We start from the raw sequence: 23,821 nt of genomic DNA on the forward strand, positions 1-23,821 counted from the left end.
ACCGTTCATTCGGGTCCGCAGTGGCAGCCTTCTCTCTTTTGTTCTTTGCAAGCTCCAACTGCGCCCGCAACACAGCGAATTCGTGGGCCCTGTTGTCCTGGAGGGCTTTGGCGTAGCGGCCAACAGTTGTGCCGCTGCGGTAGCTGTGGCCCTCTTGGCTCTGTTCGCGTTTTCTAACAACAAAGGACTGCGCAGGGCCTTCTGCTTGTTCAGGGGCCACAGCCCGACGGCATGCCAGCCTGTCTTGTAGTTTTCCCACCTCGAAGCAATCTCACGAGCCTTGTAATGACACACAAGCATCGTCCTTTTGCCTACAAGCGTAGCCTCTGACTGCGCGGTCGTCAAAGTTGGGAACTTTCTATATAGTTGCTTCAGGGACGAGAAGACGCCTGAATCGAGAGGCTGTACAACGTGCGATGCGTGTGAGGGCATGTAAATAAGGTAGATGTTATCCAGGAACTATAGTCATATGTAGTCCAAGGTTATATGACTGTGGTGGCCGTCAAGGACCAGCAAGCGGGCCTCTCTAGGGTCCTCCGGAGCCGCACCCTGAATGAAGATATGGAGAAGCCATCCTAGGGCGATTTCGTCGTCGGTCCAGCCTTGTTTTGGGCGGAGAACTTCCATTTCCTGAATGGCTTCACCTGGTTCCCCTTGGAAATAACGCATGGTCCAAGTGCTTGCCCGGCGGCCGAGATGCACTCAACGAAGGTCCAGGTGCGGGCCCCGAGCTATCTCTTGATTAGAGTCTTGTTTTCTTGGATCCTGGGACTATGCCGTTGCTGCCCTGGCCTCCCTGCAGGCCTGTCTCGTCATTGTTCCAACGGTTCTCGGGCTTGGTGCAGCGCTCGCAACAACGCAAATACAGTAATGCAAACAAAGCAAGTACAAATATTGGCAGATCGGCGTGGCTTTCTGTCCAAAGAGCGCCGAGACGAAGAAATATCTGGGCTTGACACCTTGACGAATGACGAAGATTGATGTGACCCTCTCGGACCGTCCCGCACTCGACGCCGTAGCGAAGGCACAGAATAGCGATCTATCGCGGATAAACGCCTAGGTGTGAGAAACGAGGCCAGACCTCGAGCGTGCTTACAGCGTATGCTAATAGGCTGCGCCAGGAGGGACTCTACAGGCCGTATATCGATCTTCTCGTCACCGCCGCGACGACGCGCCTCAGGCCAAGCCCGAAATTCCACAAGGCATTCGGGAGGCGACAATGCGTGCACTTTGTAGGGCACGACAGAAGTCCCTCGTCCCGCAGCCGTACTCACGGCTGCGAATACGGACCGTCTGTCTTGTTGCGCCCTCGCTTACCTCGGTATCGCGCATCACGCCCACAACCTAGGATCAAGATGGCCCAGGATACGCCATCGCTGGGGATATACTACATCGTTGCCGTGGCATCGTCGAGGTAATGTCCGGGCTCGCCAACTCTGGATGGAGTGGTGTGCTTGTGCTAAACACTGGGAAGGATACGTTCCTCGCGCGACACCTCAGCAGCACCTCAGCATCGGGGTTGCCTTCTTGGCTCGACAGGTATCCGCTACCCAGGCGGGAGGCAAGCTGTGCAGCCGCAAGGAAGCCGTAGAGGGCCCCCACCAGCATGTCGGCTTTCTCTTCCCGGGTCGGGAGGCATCGGACGCGGGCGGACTTGTCGGTGTTGGGAGTAACAATCGAACCACTGGCCGGCAGAGCACCGTGTCGTGCGCACTTGGGACAAGTCTATACGAGCATCCTGCAGACCGCTGTGTCAAAGACACCGGGGCTCTGACTAACTAGTCATAAATCATCTCGCACTCCGACCCGGAGCAGCAGAGAGAGAGAAGAGGAGAACGTGCTCCACCTTGGATTGTGGTCCCTGGAGTGCAGGGATGGAGTTCGTATCGACAGTAGAGCGTGGTACTCACAAAAGCTGCCAACCACGTGCCGTCAGAAGTAAGCCGCCATGTCGAGCAGAGACTGCGCGGGCCGGACTCAAGCCCTTGAATGACGGTCGCGCTTTTCTCGTCTCCCTCTCGACCCCTTTTTTTCCTCGTCGCATCCTCGTTGAGCTCTCCTCCCGCCACCTTCCAGTTGTTCGGTTCCTTGGTCATGACATTCATATTGCCACCGCTGGATGGATCAGCCGGGTCGATCCTGCAGAACCAGCAGCCGCTCCCTCCCTCGTTATATCGACCGAACTCGCGCCCTTGCTTCCGAAAAGCAAAAGCAAAAGCAACAGCGACAGCAAATACCGTGGCTACATAGCCGCTAAAAAGTGCGGCAGGCGCTGCCGTCGTCTCCTCTCGCATGTCGTATATTTGCTTCGTCTAGTGGCGTGTCTGCTGGATGGGACAGATGGTCGCCTGGAGAAGCCCGCCCGTGCCGAGGTGTGGCGCGTCGTCTACAACCTCTTGATGGCCATGAGCAGTTTGTTGATCCAGTCCTTCGGCCTGCCGCTACTCCACCTCAGCGCGCTCTGGAATTTTATGTTATCCGTCACTGTCTATGAGGTCTTTGACGTCGTGCTCGCTTGGGGCCTCAGCCGGCAGCTCCGAGCTATCGGGGTGGCCTTCAGCATCAACATGCATTAAAGCGTGTTTCCCCACGTCGAGCAGGAGGCCGATGAACAGCGCAAACGGCTGAGCCTCGGCCTCGTCATGGAGGCGCTTAGGAAGTCGGAGGGCATCGGGAACTGTCTTTTGGCCGCCATCAAGGCTCTCGAGGTTTCCGTCTCCGTCTCCTTCGGCGTATCCGGGGCTGCGTGGCCAACGCTCGGCGTGTGGTCGATCCCGTGCAGTGCCGCGGTGACCGTGGTCTTCTTAGCGGGCTTCAGTGGCACGCAGTGGTTTCTGTCGTGGAGGAAGACCGAGGGCCTCAACGGGGCAAGATGCTCAATCAACCAAGAAATGTTGGTAGCCCGACTCCTCCTAGCAGGCGGCGGTATTCGCTGCCACAACCACAGACTGCGCGCTGCAGGCGCTCAACAGGGCCTACGAGATGCTGGAGGGCGCGGAAGCTAAGATATGGGAGAGCACGAAGCGCGCGATTCGTGAGGTCGGAACCGAGGCCTACGCAAAGGCGACGTGGCTAGCACCAACGTGGTGTCGGACACCATGGTGTAGAAGGGCATCATGGTGCCGAGGCGGTGGGAGGGTGGATCCCGAGACTTGTATGGCTTGATGGCCAAGGCTGGGCGAAAGGCGGCGGCAGCATCATCCGGGGGGCGTCGGCTAGCTGCCTACTGATATGTTGCCGGTGGAAAGGCCTAACGGGGAGGTGGGGGGGGTACCTTGTGCATCCCCTAGGGATCCGAGTTTTGCGTGGACAGCGCGCATGTTCGAGGCTCCGGGCGGCTTGGCGTGGCCAAGTGTGGGGGGGCAGCGAGCATCGTCGCCTAAACCGAGATTTTTTTTTGGTGCTAAGGAAGGGCGGGCACGCGTCTAGATTGGCAGATTCGTCTCAAAAAAGTTGGGTGTGCTCCCTGGCCATAGGGCACATCAGTGCTACAGCCGAATAGAACTTCAGGGGGAAGGCGGGCCCCTGAATGCCGGGCTGCGCACCGCTACGCACCTGCCTCACCACCAGCGTGCAGTTTGAGAATGGTGTCCTTGGCACGTCTGATTTGCCTTTCCGGCGAGTGGCTCGACATTATTTGTGTTGCATGCGACCATCTTCCCTCCCTCGCAAGCGCCGAAGTTGAGAGAGATCCCCGCCGACGTCTCTCACAGGGGTGAGGCTACCGTCGACAGCCTCAACGCACGCACATCATAGCGTCATGCATGCAGAAATGGTAATTGATCTCGCTCATTGTTTCCTTTACGACGCAGTCTCGTGGGAAGAAGATGTAGGGGCACCCGGAGGAATATGGCAGCGACGCTAACAGATGGCGACATTGCGTAGAACGATACCGAACCGCTCCCCACCATCAATTACGATGGGCTATCGTTCAGCAGCCGCATGATCCAAGGCCACGGCCCCCCAAAGCTGAGCATCTGCATGCAGCCGGCCGCTCCCGTCTCCGATGGGCCTCCTTCGGAGGACGAGTCTTTTTCGGCCGATGAGTTTCTTTCGGACGACGGGTCTCTTTCAGACAACAAACTGGTTTCGAGCAATGAGTCTCTTCCGGACGGTACGTCTTTTATGGACAGGTCTTTCTGGGGCGAGAAGTCTCTTTCGGACGACGAGTCTTCCTTGGGCGACGACCCTGTTTCCGACGAGCTTGCCTTGGGTGACGGGCCTCCTTCGGCCGCACGGGAACAGCTGGACCAGCTGCGACCGGACATCTTGGCCACCGTCGACCGCTTTCTTTACAGCATTCCCGGCGAAAGAGAAGACAATGGGGAGGTCCTTTGCATGGCCAGGTACATGGTCGAAATATGCCTCTGCGATGACGGGTGCCTTGCATGGACCGAACCGTCAATCATGGCCCAGGCGTCTCTCTGCGCGGCCCGACTAGTGCTAAGGCAGCCGTCGCCACACACTGGGGACCCTAGCGGCTGCAAGGAGATCTGGAGTGTTGTGAAAAATCTCTACTGGGCGATCCAAGATCCACCGCCGAACGTGTCCGCCAAGTATTCCCAACGCCTGCTGGGTAAGGTCGCCACGAAGCTTGTCACGCTGCTGCCCAAGTCCTTGTTGGAGTTTTACGTGCTGCCTTTGCATGTCCGATTGGCAGGAGGGCCCTCTGGCCATGGCATCGGTGCCGCCCCGGGTGCCGCGAGTGGATACATGACACCCCCAGCAACCCCGCGACAGCATGCCTGAGGACGCAATCAAATCGCGTCAGGTTGTCCCCAAGCTTAACGACGGCACGACTAACCTATACCCAGGTAACCATCTTGACCGATGAGTCCACGGGTGTGACCTAGACCTGGCTTTCTGAGTAGCTTGAAAAAATAGGCTGCCTGGCGGCAGCCAAAGGGACGGGGCTTCAATGCCGAGTTACTCTTTACATTCTACTTATTATCATTATACTGTACCATTACAGGCCCAAAGGGAAGGGGGGGGGGGGGGGGGGCATGGAGGAAAGCCAGCATACCTATGCGGCGATATGGGAGCTGGAGTATCATGAGCCTAGTACTTTGCATTTTGGAGACATATAATCGTACGTGAAGAGGAGCTCCACTTTATTTAGCCAACCAAGCAGGCATTGAGAGAAGGGAGCAGATAGGAACAGTATCTATGGAGGCTCTTCTCACCGCCCAAGATGCCCCGGCGAAGCTTCTAGCCAAGTGACTGCCCGAGAACCGTAGATGAGCGGACCTGCGCTCTCCCCTTTGAAACCTAGCAAGGGAGTCTCTGCAGGCGAGGGAGCGGGCGACCGCGATAAGTTGCGGGCCCCCAAGCAATGCCAAGGCTCACGCGCATCCCGCATCCGTGAATCTGCGGCTCTCTCCGACACCGATGCGACCAGGGGCCCAAGTCATCTGGTGCCCGACAACTACTGAAATCAGGACGCGGGCGCCTTCAGCACGTACAGAAGGCACCGCGTAGGGCAGCAAGGCTGCGGACCGTCTCCAATCGGCATTCCAGTTGCCGCTGCGTCGTCCATACTCCAAATGCGCCCACGACATGGCGTGATATCACGGCCTCACCCGCAGAGCGCTGATCCCGGACCGGCAAGCTTGAGTGGATTGGAGAACCTTGTCAGAGCATGGTATGCCGCAGAGCGCTGATCCCGGACCGGCAAGCGTGAGTGGATTGGAGAACCTTGTCAGAGCATGGTATGCGGCAAACCCATCATTAAAGGGGCAGGCGGTCAAGAGGCTAGGCCAAGGAAGTGTTTGGCAGCTTCTACCGGGGTCAGCAAAAAGAGGAGCCCTATAGTTATGTACTTCCGGATAACTAGAAAGCATGCGGCACCCATGAAGACCACCAATGCTATCATCCACCGAGGTATATCGCCGTCATCGTCAGCTACAGGTAGCCGGCGGGACTGTTGGTTTTCAATGTCTGATGGTAATACGGCAAACTTTTTGCCTCGTTCCGGTGCCGTGTTGTCGATGGCAGAGGTCTCAGGACCCGTCCGAAGAGAACCGCTTTCCGGACCAAGAACGACGGCGCTGTGAGAAGTCAGTAATCACGCGCAGCCGCGAGGAAGATGAGGCCCTACAAGGCCGATCGACTGCTTGCTTGCCTCCCATAACCTTCACAAGTGGGAGCCAGAAGCGGCGCGGATTCCTCTGAGGGCACCTCCGCCATTCTGGAAAGACTGTCGACTTGTGGAGAGAGCTGTTAGCAGGGAGCACATGCTCGAGAAAAGGCAATTGAGAGCATCTTGTGTAAGATGTGAAGAAGCGTGCCCACATACCAAGGCAGATTCGAGTCTGCAAAAGATGGATTGGATGGAAGAAGGGAATAAAAGGTGTGATATGGCAGTAGAAGAAGAAGCGCCGAAGTTCGCCATCTTGTGACCTCATAGGCCAATATTCTAAGGGCAGATTCTGGATTCGTTCTCCACTGCTGGTCCCCGCATCCAGGAGAAACGCGGGCTGCTGAGGCTTCGCGGCCTATCGCACGGGGTCAGGTCGGAGACGGTAAAGTTTCTGATCTCCCCTCGTGAAAAGAGCGGGATCGGGGCCGCGGTGCACCGCAGGACATGCGGGTACAGGCCACTTGGAGCTGCCGGCCCCTTGGCGGAGCAATCAAAATCGTCACCGTACCGCTGCAGTCTCGTCAGCTGTTCATCTATTCGCTGGTGCGAGAACGTGCAATCCAGCCCCGCAGGGACCGGTAGCTGAAGCCACAAGAGAGACTCGGGCTTCGCATCCCACATAATGAGACTAAAATATCGCCAAGTACTCTCGTCCGCATTGTCCTCGGCAAGGCCTAACCCCCTCACCTGCCCCGAGCCTATGATGGCGAGTTGTGTGTCGGGCTGCATTGTTCTCGGTAGCGTTTTCTCTAGGTCTTGCGCCGTCGCAGTCATGCTGAACTGCCTGCCAGATACGCCTCTTCCAACCGCGGCCCACTTCGTGGAGAGCGGGCTTCGGCGTTTGCGCTACTACCAAAACCTAGGGAGCTTTCCCGGCAGGCAAGGCTAGGGCAAGGATAGAAAGCCTCAAGGCTAGAGATGCATGCATCCGCGTTAAGTGACGATGCCCTTTCTCAGTGGCAACAGAGGGGCAAGATGAAAAGAAAAGTGAAAAGACCCAACGTTGTCCGTGTGGCTCACACAAGCCCGACTGAAAATGGATAGTAGCATTACACGAGCTGCACTGTACGAGAGCACCTCCCCCTCCCTCGCTAACTAGCTAACCCAAGCTACCGCTACGGTGGTGGTGGTGGGGCCTGGCCGCCCCGTCTACCCCCAGGGCTCCTAGGTAGTTAGTTAGTTAGCACTGTTGTCACGGCATGGCCTAGACAGGCGCCTGCGCCCTGATTGGTCGCATCCTATTAAGAGTATGGTCCGTCCACGATCTAGCACGTGGCCCGCACCACCACTTATTTCCCCGCGCCCTGCGCGGAGCCTACGATAGCTTTCCTGTTCCTTCTTCATCTTTAGATTCTACAAATTCAGCGATGATTCCTGCAGCCCTGTCTCCTTACGTTGACTAAGCCGTGATAACTGTGTCTCGGCCACCACCGCATTGGTCTCAGCTGGAGAAGGTACTTTGTCCATCACGTGCAACAGCATGCACTGGCTCAACCTGCACATTCGAAATATTCCCGGTTGCCTACCGGTTTCCCGTTCCTCTAGCGTTGACGGATATCATTCCACTTCCATTCGCGGACCATGTATGGGCGTACCAATCTCCATGTGCTGCGGGTGCTGCGGGTGCTCCGCACGAAGCTGTGCGCTTGCGCGCGCGGCCTGCCCCCCGTTACCCCACCTAAACTAGCAACGCAGCTAATACAGCTAATACAAGTCAATATTTTGTATGCATCCATTAGCGGTATGGCATAGACGCTAGTAGCTGCTTCAAGAAGTCGTCTAGCAGTGTCTCCCAAGCCTCCTTATCATACTGGCGTAGCTTATAGTACGAGGGCTTCCCTTCCAGGCCGTGCTGGTCTTCGATCCAGTCTTTCATCCAGTTCCAACAAGACTCGATCAGGTTCAAATCTGGTGAAAAGGGTGTAGCCAGTCGATTACCGTAGTCGCTCTTGGACATCTTGCCTTGTCTCTGAGGCTCATGCCCTGGAGCGCCGCTGTTCCTGTCACGGCGAGCCGTGGTGGCAATGACGTATGCGCTTATCGTCATTGGGTGCATCCGATTTAGAGTGTGGTCCGTGCGCTTCCTGCAACGTGGCCCGCACTCCAACCTGCAACCCCGCGCTCTGCGCATTCTGCGAAGCGCTTCCTTTTCCTTTTCTTCCGTATCTTAAGATTCTGTAATACAGGCTAGGTTGTACTCCGCTTTAGCCGGTCAATACTCTCCCTTCGTGACAGCTAGGTTGGTATAGTTGAGAATAAAAAAAGGGCAAGCTCCTAATCGCGCTGCTATCACAGTCAAACTAGAATGCCACTTAAAGTATAAAATAGGTTACCTGACTAATCAGGAAGGGGTCAGCTGAACGGAGCCTCTTTTTTTCTTGTTTTTGCCTCAAGCGGCGCCTGCGGCGGCCTGGCCTCGCTTCGCTCGAAGGAATGGGTGGCTGAGGCATTTTAGGAGCCCTCATAAAGTGCTGGTTATCAGGAGGAATCCGGTCGTTCGGGGTCTCTTTAGGTAGGATCGGGCCGTCGGGAGGCTGGCCACGGCCACCTAGATTTGGCGTATCGGGCCGTGGGGGCTGCGGTTGAGAGACCCCACCGTAGCCATCGCGGCGGCTCGAAAAACAGGCGTTCCTGGTAATATACTAGTAGCGATTAATAGGTTGATAATCGTTAAGTATTCGGCGTATCTGTTTATAGCTAGAAAGCGATAAATCGTACGTGCGATTGACTGAAGTTGGTTGTATTACGAGGTTGAAGAGGAAAGTGGCTTATTTTAGCGGGGGAGCTGGCTAGAAAGTTGAAGGTACCGTAAGGACCACCCAGAACGGATTGACAGCTATCCTACCACCAAAACAAATTCTCGTGATAATTCTATATTTCGATGTTCATAGTCTAATTGTTGGATTTCTAGCGGGCAAGCCCCGTAGGACCCCCAGTGCCTGCGGCGCTCTTGGCCTGCGGCGCTGAGCCTGCGGCGCTCCTTCCTGACACAACCACAATACAGCAAAGCGGCATTTCACAGTATCACAAAATATAGATTAATAACAAAGGAAGAACCTGGAAGCTACCACAACCTGATTGGTCAGCTCCCGCCACCTACTTTGCCACTCAATCTTGCCACCATTCACAACTATAAAAGAGAGGCCTTTGACCCTACTAAGAGAGGTAGAAGACAGGACAATTTTAGACACTTTAAACCTCCTAGTAAGTTGACCATGCCTATTTTGGCCCAGCCCACTTTTGGTCCGTGCTGAGCCGCCGACTCATGAATGACACCCTACATTGAAGCATGTAAAATATCGCCAAATCAACTAATTACTATACAACTTTCGACTTCTTCTTCTTCTTCCGAGCCCTCTGATTCGTCAGAGCTGTCACTTTCGCGCCCTACTGCCCTCTGCGCGCGCCGAGTGTCTTTTATCGAGGCAAACTTCGAATTTGGGCTCAATTCCACCTTCTTCCTCTTGGTTCCCTTTTTGTTCTCAAGCTCAGCTTTCAGAGCCTCATTTTCGTGCCTGAGCTTAGCCAGCTCAAAGTCCCTGAGGGTGAATGCCTTTCTGACCTTCCTGAATAGCCGATGACGTGCCCTGCGGGCCGGGGAGCTGATGTTTATTTTGGCCAAAGCAATCGTAAGGTCCGTAACCTTATTAGGAGTCTTCCAAGTGCCGTAACCGTTAAGCAACTGTTGTTGCTGATGAGACGTATCCCTCTCTTCCTCGAGAGTAGCTATAGCCGTACTTTTACCGGCTTTGTTGCTATTTTCTAGCACTTGAGGGCTCGTGAGTGGCTTGAGCTTATTTACCGGCTACAAGCCGGTAGCATACCATCCTGCCTTGCAGTTTTCTTCCTTGAATGCTTCTTCCCGGGCAGCCCGGTAACAGATCAACATAGTGCGCCGACCGGAGACCGTTGAATAGGAGCACCGGGGTAGGGAGTTAAACCTCTTCCGGTATGCCCGCTCCAGGACCAAGAAAACCGTCAAATCAAGCGGCTGAAGCACGTGTGATGAGTGTGCCGGTAAGTAAAGAAGCTGAATGTTGTTTTAGAAGCAGGTCCACGTATAATCATCAGTTGTATGACTGCCGTGGTCTTCAACAATGAGGAGCCGGCGTTCGTTGTTGGCCGTGCGGGTATGAGGAAGGAAGACTTCCTAAAACCATTTTAACGCACCCTCGTCGTCAATCCAGCCTTTTCTTGCGTGTGGAACTTCCAGCCTTTAAAGGGATTCATTTTGGTTGGGTAGTGTTGTTGTTGTAAGGTTTTTCCCTTCATGATTACCAAAGGAGGTATTGACCTGCCCGTTACAGAGATGCATTCCACGAACGTGGTCCAATTCCGTGATCCTGACTTCTTTTTCTTTAGCTTCTTGTTGTTGGCTCTTTCCTCAGATCCGAGAACCATGCCGTTATTACCCTGGCCTTCAAGAAGGCCAGTCTCGTCTTTATTCCAACGGTTCTCCGGCTTGATCAGCTTGACTGCCGGGAGGGCCAGGTAGTTGAACCAAGCCGTGATTACCGGGACCGTGGCGCCGTTGAGGCGGGCCGTATCCATGCTTTGGGCCCGTTTGGTCCGGATTGACGGGTTCCGGGCCATGAAGCCGCGCAACCACTTCGGTCCTACCCATTCCGGCTTCCCTCCGTCCACGGCCAGCCGGCGGGCAAATTCCCGGACCGTTGCATGCGTCGGAGGCAGGCCGAGAGCGCCTTGGAGGATGATCCATTCGGCGAGCCGGGCTTCCGTCGCATGAGGAAGAACCTGCATGTGTTCGAATGCAATATGGCGGGATTTGTGGCCAGCTATACGGTTGCGAAGAGAGGTCCTTGGAACGCCACATTCTAGGGCCGCGCGCCGCACCGGAATGCCTTCGCGGACTTATTGCATGCCCTGCAGCATTTCCAACTCGTTATATTGAGGCATCTTCGAAATAACAGTGAAAGAGCTATCGATTGTAGTAGAATTGAAGGAATTTGGTGTTGTTTTGAGGAAGTTGCGGTGTGTTGAAGAAATAGGATTCATCACATGTGTTGTAAGTGCATGGAGGCTTGCGCATGGGCCAAAAGTGGGCCTGGCCAAAATAGGCATGGTCAACTTACCACATGCCCTGCCCTGTGAATGCGCGTGATAATACAGCTTCGCGCCCGTCCGCCGGCCCCGGCTGATAGATCTACCAAAAAGATGGCCGTTCAGCATACTGTCGGTCATCTTCTCGGGCGGGTCAGCATCCCTTACGGTCTTCTGCTGCCGCTGGGCGAGGTATCGCGGGTCGAGCTTCGTGACTAGTGGCAGCTCATTTCGCGCACCTCGTCCACCAGCCAGCAAAGCGTCTCGAGGAGTGATTGCGCTCTGTGCATCGCCAAAATCGCGCGCCGCGTGGTAATTAGCCGCGCATAAACATGTAATACGGTATGATTTATCCTAGAAAGGAGACCATAGATCCCGTACTAGAGCTCAATGCCGACTTCCGTCTTAGAGCCTTGTCCATCTTATACCCACCCAAGCGGTTGGCAAAATAACACGAACTGCAAAGATGGATTGGTCTGTGCGGGCGGCTTTACACTAGCAGACACTACCAATTTTACAACATTTGATGGCATTCGACTCACACCACCACTGCTGGCACCACACCGCCAGTCCATCACCACCATCACTGCCATCATGGCACCGCATTACCCAACGCCAGTGAAGGCGCACCTCATTGGAACAGCTGCATTCCTCGACCACCACCACGCTCAGTACTTCCACACTGATCTTTTCAAAGAGTTCGGCATCCGCAGTAGAACCCAGGGCTGGGAGATCCTGCGCAATGCCAAGGACCGGAGGCATCCAGATCACGAAACACGAGGCCGGAAGCATATCATCTCGGCCGAGGACCTACATCGAATGGAGGAAGTCATCTGGCAGTATGGCTTCCAGGCGCGCATCTTGACTTGGCAAGGTCTAGGCCTAATGACCGGTATCCACGCATCCGCAAGGACGATTGAGCGAGCGATGGGGACCTTGAAATACCGAAAATGCATCACTTGCGAAAAAGGATTTGTTTCTCCATTAAGTGCCAACCGCCGTATGCAAGCCGCCAAGCTCGCGCTTCCATATCGCTCGTCCAGAGGACTGGCACGATATCCGGTGGTCGGATGAATGCCATTTTGGACTCTTTTCCGAAGGAAAGATTCGGATTATTAGGAAGCCAGGGGAGCGTTATTGTCCAGATTGTATTCACCACCAGGAGCCTGAACCAGCGGCGGGAACTGAAATCCGAAGATATCACGTCTGGGCGGCCGTCGGATGGAATTTCAAGTCCGAGATGTATTTTACGAAGTCCCAACAAATACCAATGGAAAGATGAGCTTGCAGACCTATCGCGACGAGATTCTGGAGAAGGTTGTTGGTCCTTGGCTTCTCCGTGGCGATGCTTTCGTGCTGGAAGAAGACGGAGATTCAGGGCATGGAGGTGGAAATTTGAAGCGTGGGAATATCGTAAAGCAGTGGAAGCAAGACCACGGATTGAAGCATTACTTCAATACCCCTGGCTCTCCAGATTTATCGCCAATCTTCGAATTGCTGGAGGGCTGTAAAGCAGTATATCCGTGCCAATCTTCGAATTGATGCGAATATCATGGACCTGGCAGTTGAAGGATGGAGGCGACTGATTCAAGCGAAAATCAATGAGTACGTAGATTCCATGGTAAGGCGGATGCAAGATGTGTTAGAGGGCGATGGTCGTATGACAGGGTGGTAACAGCCACTACATAGAGATACCTAGATTTATATGTAAATCTGGCCCCCAAGGATGTACCTTAAAGTAATGAGTTCGTCTTTTTTTGTCAACCGCTTGCCACCTTTCAATCCGAGGTGCATAGTTATAAATGAGATTTCCGCGTCTACATTATACATACGGCCATAGATAGTGGAGAACTCGGGATCCCGTCCGCTCTCCCATAGATAAGCCACTAATCGCTGTCTTAGTTATGGGAGTGAGCGACTTTTCCCCCCACCTGGTCACGGACCCACTATTAATCGCATACACCCAATATGCCCGTCCCATCTCTTGGCTGCTACCATGATCGTATTCTCATTAGCCGTTATCGTACTTTACATGGGAAGGCGGCAAAGCTAGCGGGCCGGCCTAGCACCGCCCTGCGTGCTGCAGTAAACCACCACGGGAGACGGTCAAACATATTCACCCGAGCGCGCGTCACGAGAACGGGCCACTATATATTAAGTCTAGTATATAGGGGTAGCGGCCCGGGTTGACAACACTTTCATCTGTATTGAATGCTGACAGGCCGGCCGCCGCTCCTGGCACCATCAACCCTCCCCGCCAACACTCGCCTGAACTGTTTCGAGTACCGACATTCGACCTTGCTCCTCGAAAGAGAGACCGAATCTGCGGCTAGGACTTCCACTTAACCGAGAAGCCGGTTCCTACCAAAACGCCACCCGGCTGTTGGCAACCTCAGCCTGTTCCTCATTTCAAGCAGCAAAAACCCTCGCACGTCGCTTCTTCTCTCTCGCAAATCCCCATGAAACTTGCCATACCAGGGTAACAATTGGGATGCTGAGAAAGAGGGCCCAGAGAGCTACCCAACCCAGTATTATAGCGATAGAGAACACCCAAAATCCTCGACCTATATCTTGTAGTCCAGACTCGCTCAGCCCATCAAACCAAGGGTCATCTGTCGGCACTGAGAGTGCAACTTGCATGGATGATAGAACAAGGGATATACCGGCAAAGATAAACAACAGAGGTATAGTCGCCCTCGATACAAAGCTGGTGATAGACCAATGGGGGATCTCGTAGAACCACATCGTCCTCGCGTGTCGCGGGCGGAATATTCGGACGGCCCAGTTCAGCCGCGAGATGCGCAACTGCCCGTAATGATATCGCCTCGCGACGCTCTCATCAGAGAGATGGCGGAAGTGGGTGATGAATTTTGACCATTGAAGCCAGTCACTTACATCGTCAGGAATCAGGTAGGCCTCTTTCGCCAACATGAAGTCCAGACGATGCGGCACGAGTAAAGCATATGACCGCAAGAATCCAACTGCAATCGAGCTGTCGAAGCCTGAAGATGAATTCTGCGTCGAAGGCTGTAGATATGTTGTCCAAAATTCGTAGTTGAGTAGGAATACAGGAATGGGCTTTATGTAGATTCTGTCCGGGTGCCATGTGAGATGGAGTCTGGGATCCTCAGTAGGGACAATGCTTCGGCCTTTGACCTTTTGCGTATGGAGCGGGTCAATGTTTCGGCTAGACTTCTTCGCGACAATCCAGAGCTTCTCGTAAAGCTCGTCCAGGAGCACAGTTTCCAGGTGATGAGAGAGATAATTATAGACGTTGTCGGGGAGAAGACTGATAGAGGGATCTCCTGGTACATGCGTTATAGATCCTGCCGCGTTTTCTGGTTCGGATGAGCCATTTTGAATGCTTACGCCATCGTAAGGGCTGAGACGGTCTGTATTCGGAGCACAGGATGGTGGAAAAGGAATTTGAGAATGGATTAAAGTAGACATCTGTTGTATTTAGATGGCGAGTTGGAGGTAATTTGTTGGCCATCAGGCAGACAGTCATGGTGAAAAGTGCCTCATGAGGGGCTTAGCTGGTCGCCTCGTCGTAATTGGACGTCGATCGCTGACGATGGAGCGGGCACCCCACCCCGCAGGGCGGACGCTTCCAACCTCAGGCAACAACAACTCGCTTACGGTGGGCTGAAATATTCCAACGCTTTTCGTTCTGTGCAGAGTCCAATACCGCTTTCTACAGTACTATCTAGCGACCCAGCTACAAACGTCAAAGCTACCACGCAAAGCAAACACACCTACACACACCAAACCCTAGGGCCGTTGATAAGCCGGGAGGTGACATCGGCTGCGACGAGAAACTGCACAGACCCGATCATCTGAAGGAGCGGGGTCGACCCCACTACGGAAGCAGCCGAGCCGCCATGGACTTGACGACGACAGCATACCTCCTCATCTTTCTCCTCTCGGTCGCGTTTCTCTACGGCCAAGCCGCAAAGAGAGTACCAAGCCGGCTAGACTTTAACCAAGCCCCGAAGGCGAGATTCGAACTCGTCCCAGCGGGCGCCAACGGTTTGCCCAGGCAGGCAGACGGATTTGAGTACGTGCAACCGAGGCTGCTGCTGCAACGCGAGATTTCTAACAGAGGTAGTATTGTCTTCGTCCACGGCCTAGGATCTAACCCCGATACGACGTGGCGAGCGACGAAACCTATAACCGGGGGCAACATACCTGGGGAAGCGGCGCCGGATAGCGAGCTCGTGAACTGGGTCAGCGACTTTCTCCCCTGCGACATTCTTCCGACGGGCAGCACCGACATTCGCATATTCTTTTACAACTACGACTCATACTGGAAGAGGGATGCGGTGCATACACGGTTGACAAACCTCGGAAATGAGCTCCTTGAGCACATCAATGGGGGGATCCGTGCGTCCGAGATGGTGAGTATTGAAGATTAGGCTCGGCTTTGGAATATTGCTGACGCGCTCCGGCCCTAGGAGAAAAGCCGGAACTTGATCTTCGTGGCGTACAGCTTTGGTGGTCTGGTTGTCAAACGGGTAAGCCGACAAGCCGCTCTAGATAACGGCGTATACTGACTGTAGTAGGCACTTGTTCAAGCCCGAGCGAGGCGAGACTTTGGCCACATCGTTGACCATACTAAGGCGATTCTCTTCCTAGGTGCGCCGCATCGCGGGACCAGCTTCGGCACATGGGGCTGGTTAGCGGCACAAGCTCTTCAGCCGCTTGGGTCGAATCCACTGCTGCTGGCTAATTTGGGATATGATTCAACTTCGTTGCTCGACCTACATAAGGACTTTGTAGCGGCTGCACCAGACGACTTACGTGTTTTTAACTTCTTTGAGAAGAGACCGACGCAAATTCTCCGGACATGGTTCGTTCAATGGCAGCAATTTGTAATTACCGTGGGATGTCAGCCTAGACGGTGCGAATGCTAATGCCAGATCCAGTGTGTCCGCGAGCAGTCCGCCACCTATGAGTACCGAAACGTTCGAAACATCGGGCTATCTGTTGACCACTATGGGCTCAATAAGTTTACATCAAAAAACGAAAGCTACATGATAATACTTTCGAAGTTGATGGAAGTAACAAAGTCCTGCACTCAAACGGTGAAGCGTTACTACGCTGTCCCGCTTGAGACGGTGCATACCTATACGGAGCGAGCCGAGCTGTCGGCGAAACTCGAGCAGAAGCTCCAGATACGGCACGAGAAAGCAAGCGTTCCATACGCGGTTGCTCTTTACGGATTAGGTGGGACTGGCAAATCCCAGCTGGCGCTAGCCTACGCCGAGAAGCATAAAGATCGATACAACCCCATCTTCTGGATCGACGCGACAGACGAGGAGGCAGTGCGATCTAGCTTCAGACGATGTGCCGCCGAGCTTAGGCTTCCAGAGGAGCGTGCGGAGAAGCAAGAGTCCGTTCTGGCAGACGGAGTCGTGCAAGCAGTGCTCCGATGGCTTCGCGACAGAACAGAGACAGATAACGAATGGCTGGTGATTGTTGACAATGCAGACGATGTCAGCTGGGGGATCCAGAATATCATGCCAAAGGGGAACCGGGGAAGCGTCGTCGTAACCAGCCGCGACGACAGAAGCGTGAGGCTCGTCCCAGGGGCCTGCGAACCGGTGCACGTTGGCGTTATGTTACCGGTGGAAGGAGTGGCGCTTCTCCTCCAACACCTGCAGCCCAGCGTAGAGTCGGCTTCGGAGGGGATCCGACGCGACTGCGGCAAGATAGCGCAACGACTTGGATATCTGGCGCTTGCCATCGACCTTGCGGGCGCCTACATTAGCAACGACTCCGCACCTGAGCATGCCTTGTCGCAGTATCTTGCAGATTACGACAGACACCGCGATGAGCTCCTACAAATGGACGGCTTCCGGGGGCTGTTGCCAACACAGTTGACGGTGTGGACAGTGTGGGATACCACCCTCGAGAAGATTAAGAGAGAGCATTCGCGTCTGCAGCCCGAGCTACTGCTGACTTTCCTAGCGCAGTTCAAAGGCAGCATTGTGCAGGACGAATTGTTCCGTCTGGCGTGTCTTGGCATGACAACGGTCGACGCTCAGCTAGACGGTGAAGCTGACGAAGTCATGCCGGTCGGTCTCCGGCAGTTTCTATCACTTTACAAGGGCGAATGGGATAGTTTCCGGTACCGGCAGAGCCGCGATGTACTGGTCCGCTACAGCCTGCTGCATCGAGCGGAGGGGCAGTGGCCTGGAGTGACCATGCACAGTCTTGTGCAATGGCGAGCAATGCAGAAGCAGAACGAGCCAGATCGATTGTGGCGCTGGTGGTATATAACGTTTATTTTAGCGGCGTGCTGTCAAATGACAGGAGGAAAGGAGCAGCCTGAGTTCCGCCGACATCTGATGGTACATCTTCCGGATATAAGCAAAAACAATGCCGAAGATAGGGACCGGAGAAGATATGGGGATTTTGTGGGATTTAGGCTTGGTCGCGTATATTACGACGAAGGACGGTGGGAGGAGGCCGAGAAGCTGTTTGTGCAGGTGATGGAGACTCGCAAGACCAATCTCGGGGCCGATCACCCTTCTACGCTAACGAGCATGGCCAACCTTGCGTCGACATACAGGAACCAGGGCCGGTGGGAGGAGGCCGAGAAGCTGGAGGTGCAGGTGATGGAGACGAGCAAGACCAAGCTCGGGGCCGATCACCCAGATACGCTAACGAGCATGGCCAACCTTGCGTCGACATTTTGGAACCAGGGCCGGTGGGAGGAGGCCGAGAAGCTGTTTGTGCAGGTGATGGAGACGAGCAAGACCAAGCTCGGGGCCGATCACCCAGATACGCTAACGAGCATGGCCAACCTTGCGTCGACATTTTGGAACCAGGGCCGGTGGGAGGAGGCCGAGAAGCTGTTTGTGCAGGTGATGGAGACGAGCAAGACCAAGCTCGGGGCCGATCACCCAGATACGCTAACGAGCATGGCCAACCTTGCGTCGACATTTTGGAACCAGGGCCGGTGGGAGGAGGCCGAGAAGCTGGAGGTGCAGGTGATGGAGACTCGCAAGACCAAGCTCGGGGCCGATCACCCAGATACGCTAACGAGCATGGCCAACCTTGCGTCGACATACAGGAACCAGGGCCGGTGGGAGGAGGCCGAGAAGCTGTTTGTGCAGGTGATGGAGACTCGCAAGACCAAGCTCGGGGCCGATCACCCTTCTACGCTAACGAGCATGGCCAACCTTGCGTCGACATACAGGAACCAGGGCCGGTGGGAGGAGGCCGAGAAGCTGGAGGTGCAGGTGATGGAGACGAGCAAGACCAAGCTCGGGGCCGATCACCCTTCTACGCTAACGAGCATGGCCAACCTTGCGTCGACATTTTGGAACCAGGGCCGGTGGGAGGAGGCCGAGAAGCTGGAGGTGCAGGTGATGGAGACTCGCAAGACCAAGCTCGGGGCCGATCACCCAGATACGCTAACGAGCATGGCCAACCTTGCGTCGACATTTTGGAACCAGGGCCGGTGGGAGGAGGCCGAGAAGCTGTTTGTGCAGGTGATGGAGACGAGCAAGACCAAGCTCGGGGCCGATCACCCAGATACGCTAACGAGCATGGCCAACCTTGCGTCGACATACAGGAACCAGGGCCAGTGGGAGGAGGCCGAGAAGCTGTTTGTGCAGGTGATGGAGACGAGCAAGACCAAGCTCGGGGCCGATCACCCAGATACGCTAACGAGCATGGCCAACCTTGCGTCGACATTTTGGAACCAGGGCCGGTGGGAGGAGGCCGAGAAGCTGTTTGTGCAGGTGATGGAGACGAGCAAGACCAAGCTCGGGGCCGATCACCCAGATACGCTAACGAGCATGGCCAACCTTGCGTCGACATACAGGAACCAGGGCCAGTGGGAGGAGGCCGAGAAGCTGGAGGTGCAGGTGATGGAGACTCGCAAGACCAAGCTCGGGGCCGATCACCCAGATACGCTAACGAGCATGGCCAACCTTGCGTCGACATACAGGAACCAGGGCCGGTGGGAGGAGGCCGAGAAGCTGTTTGTGCAGGTGATGGAGACGAGCAAGACCAAGCTCGGGGCCGATCACCCAGATACGCTAACGAGCATGGCCAACCTTGCGTCGACATTTTGGAACCAGGGCCGGTGGGAGGAGGCCGAGAAGCTGTTTGTGCAGGTGATGGAGACGAGCAAGACCAAGCTCGGGGCCGATCACCCTTCTACGCTAACGAGCATGGCCAACCTTGCGTCGACATTTTGGAACCAGGGCCGGTGGGAGGAGGCCGAGAAGCTGGAGGTGCAGGTGATGGAGACTCGCAAGACCAAGCTCGGGGCCGATCACCCAGATACGCTGTCGAGCATGGCCAACCTCGCTTTTACTTGGAAAAGTCAAGGTCGACACGCTAATGCTTTAGCTCTGATGGAGGATTGTACCCAGGCTCAGCGGCGGATTCTTGGCCAAAAGCATCCCGAAACGCTATCGTCTTTGGCCACCGTTGCAAAGTGGAGTAGCTAGGGTGGGCTTTATTATTACTTTGTACGTATTTAGAGGATTCTTCTAAATTTTCTTATGAGACGAGTGATACGTATAGTATGTACTAGACAGTATTGTAGATTATGTAAGGAAAAGGACACCCCAAACACCAACTGCGCGCACAGGGTGCGCGCCCACCACTTGTCACCAACTGGCTAGAACACTGCCAGCTGGCATACGCTACGCCGTGGCGCCACGACCGCAGACTGATGCCCGGGCCGAACCCCTGAGCAGGCATATAAACAATGGCCCTCGCCCATCTTCCTTTGCGAGGGCCAGGTTGAAGTCTTACACCAATACAAGTCATTGCTCCCCTACCTTCTTGCCTGCATTGTGACCACCTTGATCAGGCGTACCTACCTTCTCTTACAATTAGATATGCAATTAGTGAGTTAGTTTGCGCCTTGTGACCTTGTATTTGATTAGTCGGTCGTTACAGGACTTGTTCGCACGTGATGGCGCGCGAGCCAAGCGCCGAAAGCAGTCAATGCATTTTTGTTCCCCCAAGCTTCCGGGTCCCGGCTCTAGCAAGTTTTGGAGCTGACTTGTTTTGGTATAAAGCGACCTGCGATGTACTCTGTGACCCACAGCTAGGACAAAATGACCCGTGCGGAGAAAGTTTGAACATTGAAATCGTGGACATTGATTTCGGTCTGTACTATATTCGGAGAATCTAAAAGCCAAGGAAGGAAAAGAGGAAGCTATCGACGCCAGCAGGGGAGCTTCGGCGGAATTGGGTAAATATCGGCTACAAGAGCCTGCATGGTACCGCTAAGAGCTCTATTCACGGTATATTCCGTAGCGTTTTAATTCGGCATTCCATTTTACGTGCCTATGCGAGACGGAGTAGTGGGCGTTTCAAAAAACGGCATTCTATCAGCTAAACTCGACAGGGAATCCGTTTTAATCAAGATAAGAGATAAGACGCCACATTTTTATTCGGTGCACTTCTGGAGCCCCATTTTCGACTCCTGTATACCCTCATTTTCGCCCACTTTGAGCCTCAGAGACAAGCTTCTGACCGCTGTCTTAGTTATGGGAGTGAGCGACTTTTTTTTCTCCTGGAGCCACAGACCAGGGTGGGCGACGAATAACAATATTCGTGTATTTGTCAGCGGATGTATCCGTATTCGGAATATCGCAAATATTGACGATATTCGTTGCTTAGTCAGCTAGCTGGCAGTCAAGTTTACAGCTGTATGGTCACAACTGGCCAGCTGTATATCCACGCTTGCCAGCTGGCATTGCCAATTGGCACAACCAACGAATATTTCGATGCCCAACGCAACCTAACCACCAAAAATCTGCCAAATCCCTCTCATTCTCATTATTTTCTCACCAAAGGAAGATGTCTTTCGTTTCTAAGGATTCTTCAACCTCCAGAGATACAGGCCGATCTCCAAGCCTAGTTCTGGAACATACTCGACCGCCTCAAGATGGAGAGCCAGCACGAAAGGGCAAAACCCGTATGTATTATTGCAAATACTGCTTAGCAGGGAGTGCTCAAAACACAACGAACTTCCGACAACACCTTCAATGAAAGCACGGAATCATAGCTCCTAACCAACCGAGAAAGGTTGACGAGCTCAGCAACACTACATTGCAATCTCCATATGAGAAAGCAATGACGATCAACCAGACTTCTGAACTTGATGCTCAAATCTTCAAACGAGCGCTAAATAAAGAAGTTATTACACAGGCGATTGTTTCGCTTATTGTGGTCGACAATCTTCCTTTCCGGATCGTCGAAAGCCCTCGATTCCACACGCTCTGCAAAGTTCTCAATCCATCAGTATCAAACGAAGTCGTTTCAGCACATTCCACAATCAAAGAACACATCAAAAAATCTTGGCTTTTTCACAAAGATATCGTTCGGATAAAACTTCAATCATCTCGCTCAAAGATTCACCTTTCCATCGATGTCTGGACTTCTCCGAATCAGAAACTATTCCTAGCAGTTTGTGCTCATTTTGTGGATTTCGAATCGGAAACACTCCAAAAGGCACTTATCGGACTTCCATCTATCACATCACATCATGCAGTAACTCAATAAGAAGCGCTTTTATTCGTCATTCAAGATTATAACATTCTATTGAAGATTGGGACAATCATTAGTGACAATGCTTCAACAAACGACAATCTTTGCAGGATCTTCGAAGCAGATCTCAGTGAGAAGGAAATTTCTTGGTCATCATCGGACAATCGAATACGATGTAATGGACATATCATCAATCTTGCTGTCCAGGCATTTCTATTCAAGAAGATGGATAATCAGGATGAAAATACTGAAGCAGAGGAAGCTGAGATCTCTCTTGATCTTAGTCCTCTTATCAAACTCCACAACATCATCACCCATATCCGAGGATCCCCGACTCGAATAAATCAGTTCATTCAACTTGCTGGCCGAATGATACCTTTGGATAATTCTACACGATGGAACAGTTGGTATTTGATGATCCAAGTTGCACTTGAAAAAGAAGGTGCAATTGATTCATATATCAAACCGTGGTATGAACCTCTCCAAAAGGATTATCTTCCTCCAGACGATTGGGAACATCTGCGATTAATATTGGCCTTTCTACAACCATTCTATCGAGCAACAAAAATGACCGAAGGAGATCAAGCAACAATTGACCGGGTTTAATTTACTATAGATGTTCTTGCTCAGCACTTTAAAAATAGCTTTTCGTTACACGAATCCAACCCTTTCCTATCCTCTCGGATCCAGAAAAGCTGGGCTGTTTTCGACAAATATTACCTAAAGACAGAGGAGTCTCCGTTTTGTGCAGCAGCGGTAATTTTTCATCCATCACGACGAACCTTATATCTCAAACGCAAGTGGGATAAGAAATGGATACGGCCAGCAATCAGCTCAGTCAAAAAACTCTGGGAGGAGTACAAAGACCAGTCAGTAATTACACCTCCGACGATATTATCGATGCAAATTGATGAAAATCTCGACCAATTTGATCTCATTGCTCAAAATCTTGATATCCTTCCAATGATGCAAGCGAAAGACGAATTCGAGGAGTATATCTCAGAAGCTGCAATTCCAATCCAATCTTCAGCATTATCGTGGTGGCTGAATGCACAACAACAACAACGCTGGCCAAGACTATCTCAACTGGCAATCAACATTTTGTCTATTCCAGCAATGAGTGATGAGTCGGAGAGAGTATTTTCAGGGGCTCGCCGCAGAATATCTTGGGAAAGAATGCAGTTAGGTGAAGATACGGTTGAATATCTTGAGTGTTTGAAGCATTGGATAAGGTCAGGGCTTGTAAATATTGAAGGAGGGGAGATGGGGCTCCCAATAGGTGTACGGGACCCCGTGCATTTATTTTGTACGGGATCCCGTGCAATTACGTAAGCCTTCCTTTTTGGGATGCCCGCGCCGTTGATCTATTCTAATTATTTGACAACGATACAATCTTCTGACCCTTGACCTGAAAATAAAGCCTCCTGTTCTTCAATATCCCTTTCTACCCTTCTCCAAATTTCATCCACCCCTCGTCTTCCAGTATCAAATGGTTGGTCTTCCATTTCCTGCGCGACTAAAGCATCAAACCTTTCATCCTCTGATTTACTCCAATCCAGGTAAGCCATCATCTCCTCCTTCGTCCAATCCCTTACACCTGTTGAAGTATAACAATGCTTTGTCATCTGCTTGTAATCTAGGCACCACTGGTAACTTGCCTTATTATATCGTGAGGGTAAGCCCATTGCCTTACGGTATTGCTGGTTGGTCTTAATGCTGCTGCGGGGCTGGTTATTATACCAGTTTTCTCTTGCTTTGGTATATCGCTGGTAGATAGCCCGTGGGTCATCAACCCTTAAAGCAGGGGGAGCAGCAGGGCTGGCAGCAGGGCCGGCAGCAAGGCCAGCAGCAGGGCCGGCAGCAGGGCCAGCAGCAGGGCCAGCAGCAGGGCCAGCAGCAGGGCCGGCAGCAGGGCCGGCAGCAAGGCCAGCAGCAAGTCCAGCAGTAGGGCTGGCAGCAGGGCCGGCAGCAAGGCCAGCAGCAGGGCTGGCAGTAAAGCCAGCAGCAGGGCCGGCAGCAAGGCCGGCAGCAGGGCCGGCAGCAGGGCCAGCTAGCCCTGCATACCGTAAGGGGCATGCCTTTGAGCTCATGCGATGC

General features: G+C 53.5%; 8 protein-coding genes across 8 annotated transcripts; 5 read left to right on the forward strand and 3 right to left on the reverse strand.

Annotated features, from left to right (window-relative positions):
* The first annotated feature begins 1,732 nt into the window (after positions 1–1,732).
* On the forward strand, positions 1,733–2,724 carry B0T26DRAFT_497121 (uncharacterized protein). Its single transcript, XM_060435357.1, has one exon. The coding sequence runs from the start codon at positions 1,875–1,877 to the stop codon at positions 2,574–2,576; it is 702 nt and encodes a 233-aa protein (XP_060290261.1). The 5' UTR covers positions 1,733–1,874; the 3' UTR covers positions 2,577–2,724.
* B0T26DRAFT_731181 (uncharacterized protein) lies at positions 2,586–3,296 on the forward strand. The gene is made up of 2 exons (XM_060443040.1): positions 2,586–2,603; positions 2,649–3,296. The coding sequence occupies exon 2, from the start codon at positions 2,873–2,875 to the stop codon at positions 3,074–3,076; it is 204 nt and encodes a 67-aa protein (XP_060290262.1). The 5' UTR covers positions 2,586–2,603; positions 2,649–2,872; the 3' UTR covers positions 3,077–3,296.
* A 199-nt stretch (positions 3,297–3,495) lies between these two features.
* On the reverse strand, positions 3,496–4,340 carry B0T26DRAFT_731182 (uncharacterized protein). Its single transcript, XM_060443041.1, has 2 exons — positions 3,886–4,340; positions 3,496–3,775 (listed from the first exon to the last, which is right to left on the reverse strand). Exon 1 carries the CDS (start codon positions 4,266–4,268, stop codon positions 3,915–3,917), a length of 354 nt encoding a protein of 117 aa, XP_060290263.1. The 5' UTR covers positions 4,269–4,340; the 3' UTR covers positions 3,496–3,775; positions 3,886–3,914.
* An 18-nt stretch (positions 4,341–4,358) lies between these two features.
* Positions 4,359–4,977, forward strand: B0T26DRAFT_731183 (uncharacterized protein). Its single transcript, XM_060443042.1, has one exon. The coding sequence runs from the start codon at positions 4,408–4,410 to the stop codon at positions 4,747–4,749; it is 342 nt and encodes a 113-aa protein (XP_060290264.1). The 5' UTR covers positions 4,359–4,407; the 3' UTR covers positions 4,750–4,977.
* A 6,258-nt stretch (positions 4,978–11,235) lies between these two features.
* Positions 11,236–11,589, forward strand: B0T26DRAFT_731197 (uncharacterized protein; the record flags this gene model as incomplete). Its single annotated transcript, XM_060443043.1, has 1 exon — positions 11,236–11,589. A coding segment is annotated over one exon (189 nt), but the record flags the coding sequence as incomplete, so codon positions are not given.
* A 1,697-nt stretch (positions 11,590–13,286) lies between these two features.
* B0T26DRAFT_731201 (uncharacterized protein) lies at positions 13,287–14,873 on the reverse strand. The gene has a single exon (XM_060443044.1). The coding sequence runs from the start codon at positions 14,648–14,650 to the stop codon at positions 13,610–13,612; it is 1,041 nt and encodes a 346-aa protein (XP_060290266.1). The 5' UTR covers positions 14,651–14,873; the 3' UTR covers positions 13,287–13,609.
* Positions 14,874–19,426: 4,553 nt separating this feature from the next.
* On the forward strand, positions 19,427–19,853 carry B0T26DRAFT_731204 (uncharacterized protein). Its single transcript, XM_060443045.1, has one exon. It carries the CDS (start codon positions 19,459–19,461, stop codon positions 19,666–19,668), a length of 210 nt encoding a protein of 69 aa, XP_060290267.1. The 5' UTR covers positions 19,427–19,458; the 3' UTR covers positions 19,669–19,853.
* Positions 19,771–19,993, reverse strand: B0T26DRAFT_731206 (uncharacterized protein; the record flags this gene model as incomplete). The annotated part of the gene is made up of 1 exon (XM_060443046.1): positions 19,771–19,993. A coding segment is annotated over one exon (223 nt), but the record flags the coding sequence as incomplete, so codon positions are not given.
* Between the last annotated feature and the right edge of the window lie 3,828 nt (positions 19,994–23,821).

The sequence above is a fragment of the Lasiosphaeria miniovina genome (assembly GCF_030549165.1).
Source record: "Lasiosphaeria miniovina strain SMH2392-1A chromosome Unknown B0T26scaffold_8, whole genome shotgun sequence".
In the NCBI taxonomy this organism is placed as follows: domain Eukaryota; kingdom Fungi; phylum Ascomycota; class Sordariomycetes; order Sordariales; family Lasiosphaeriaceae; genus Lasiosphaeria; species Lasiosphaeria miniovina.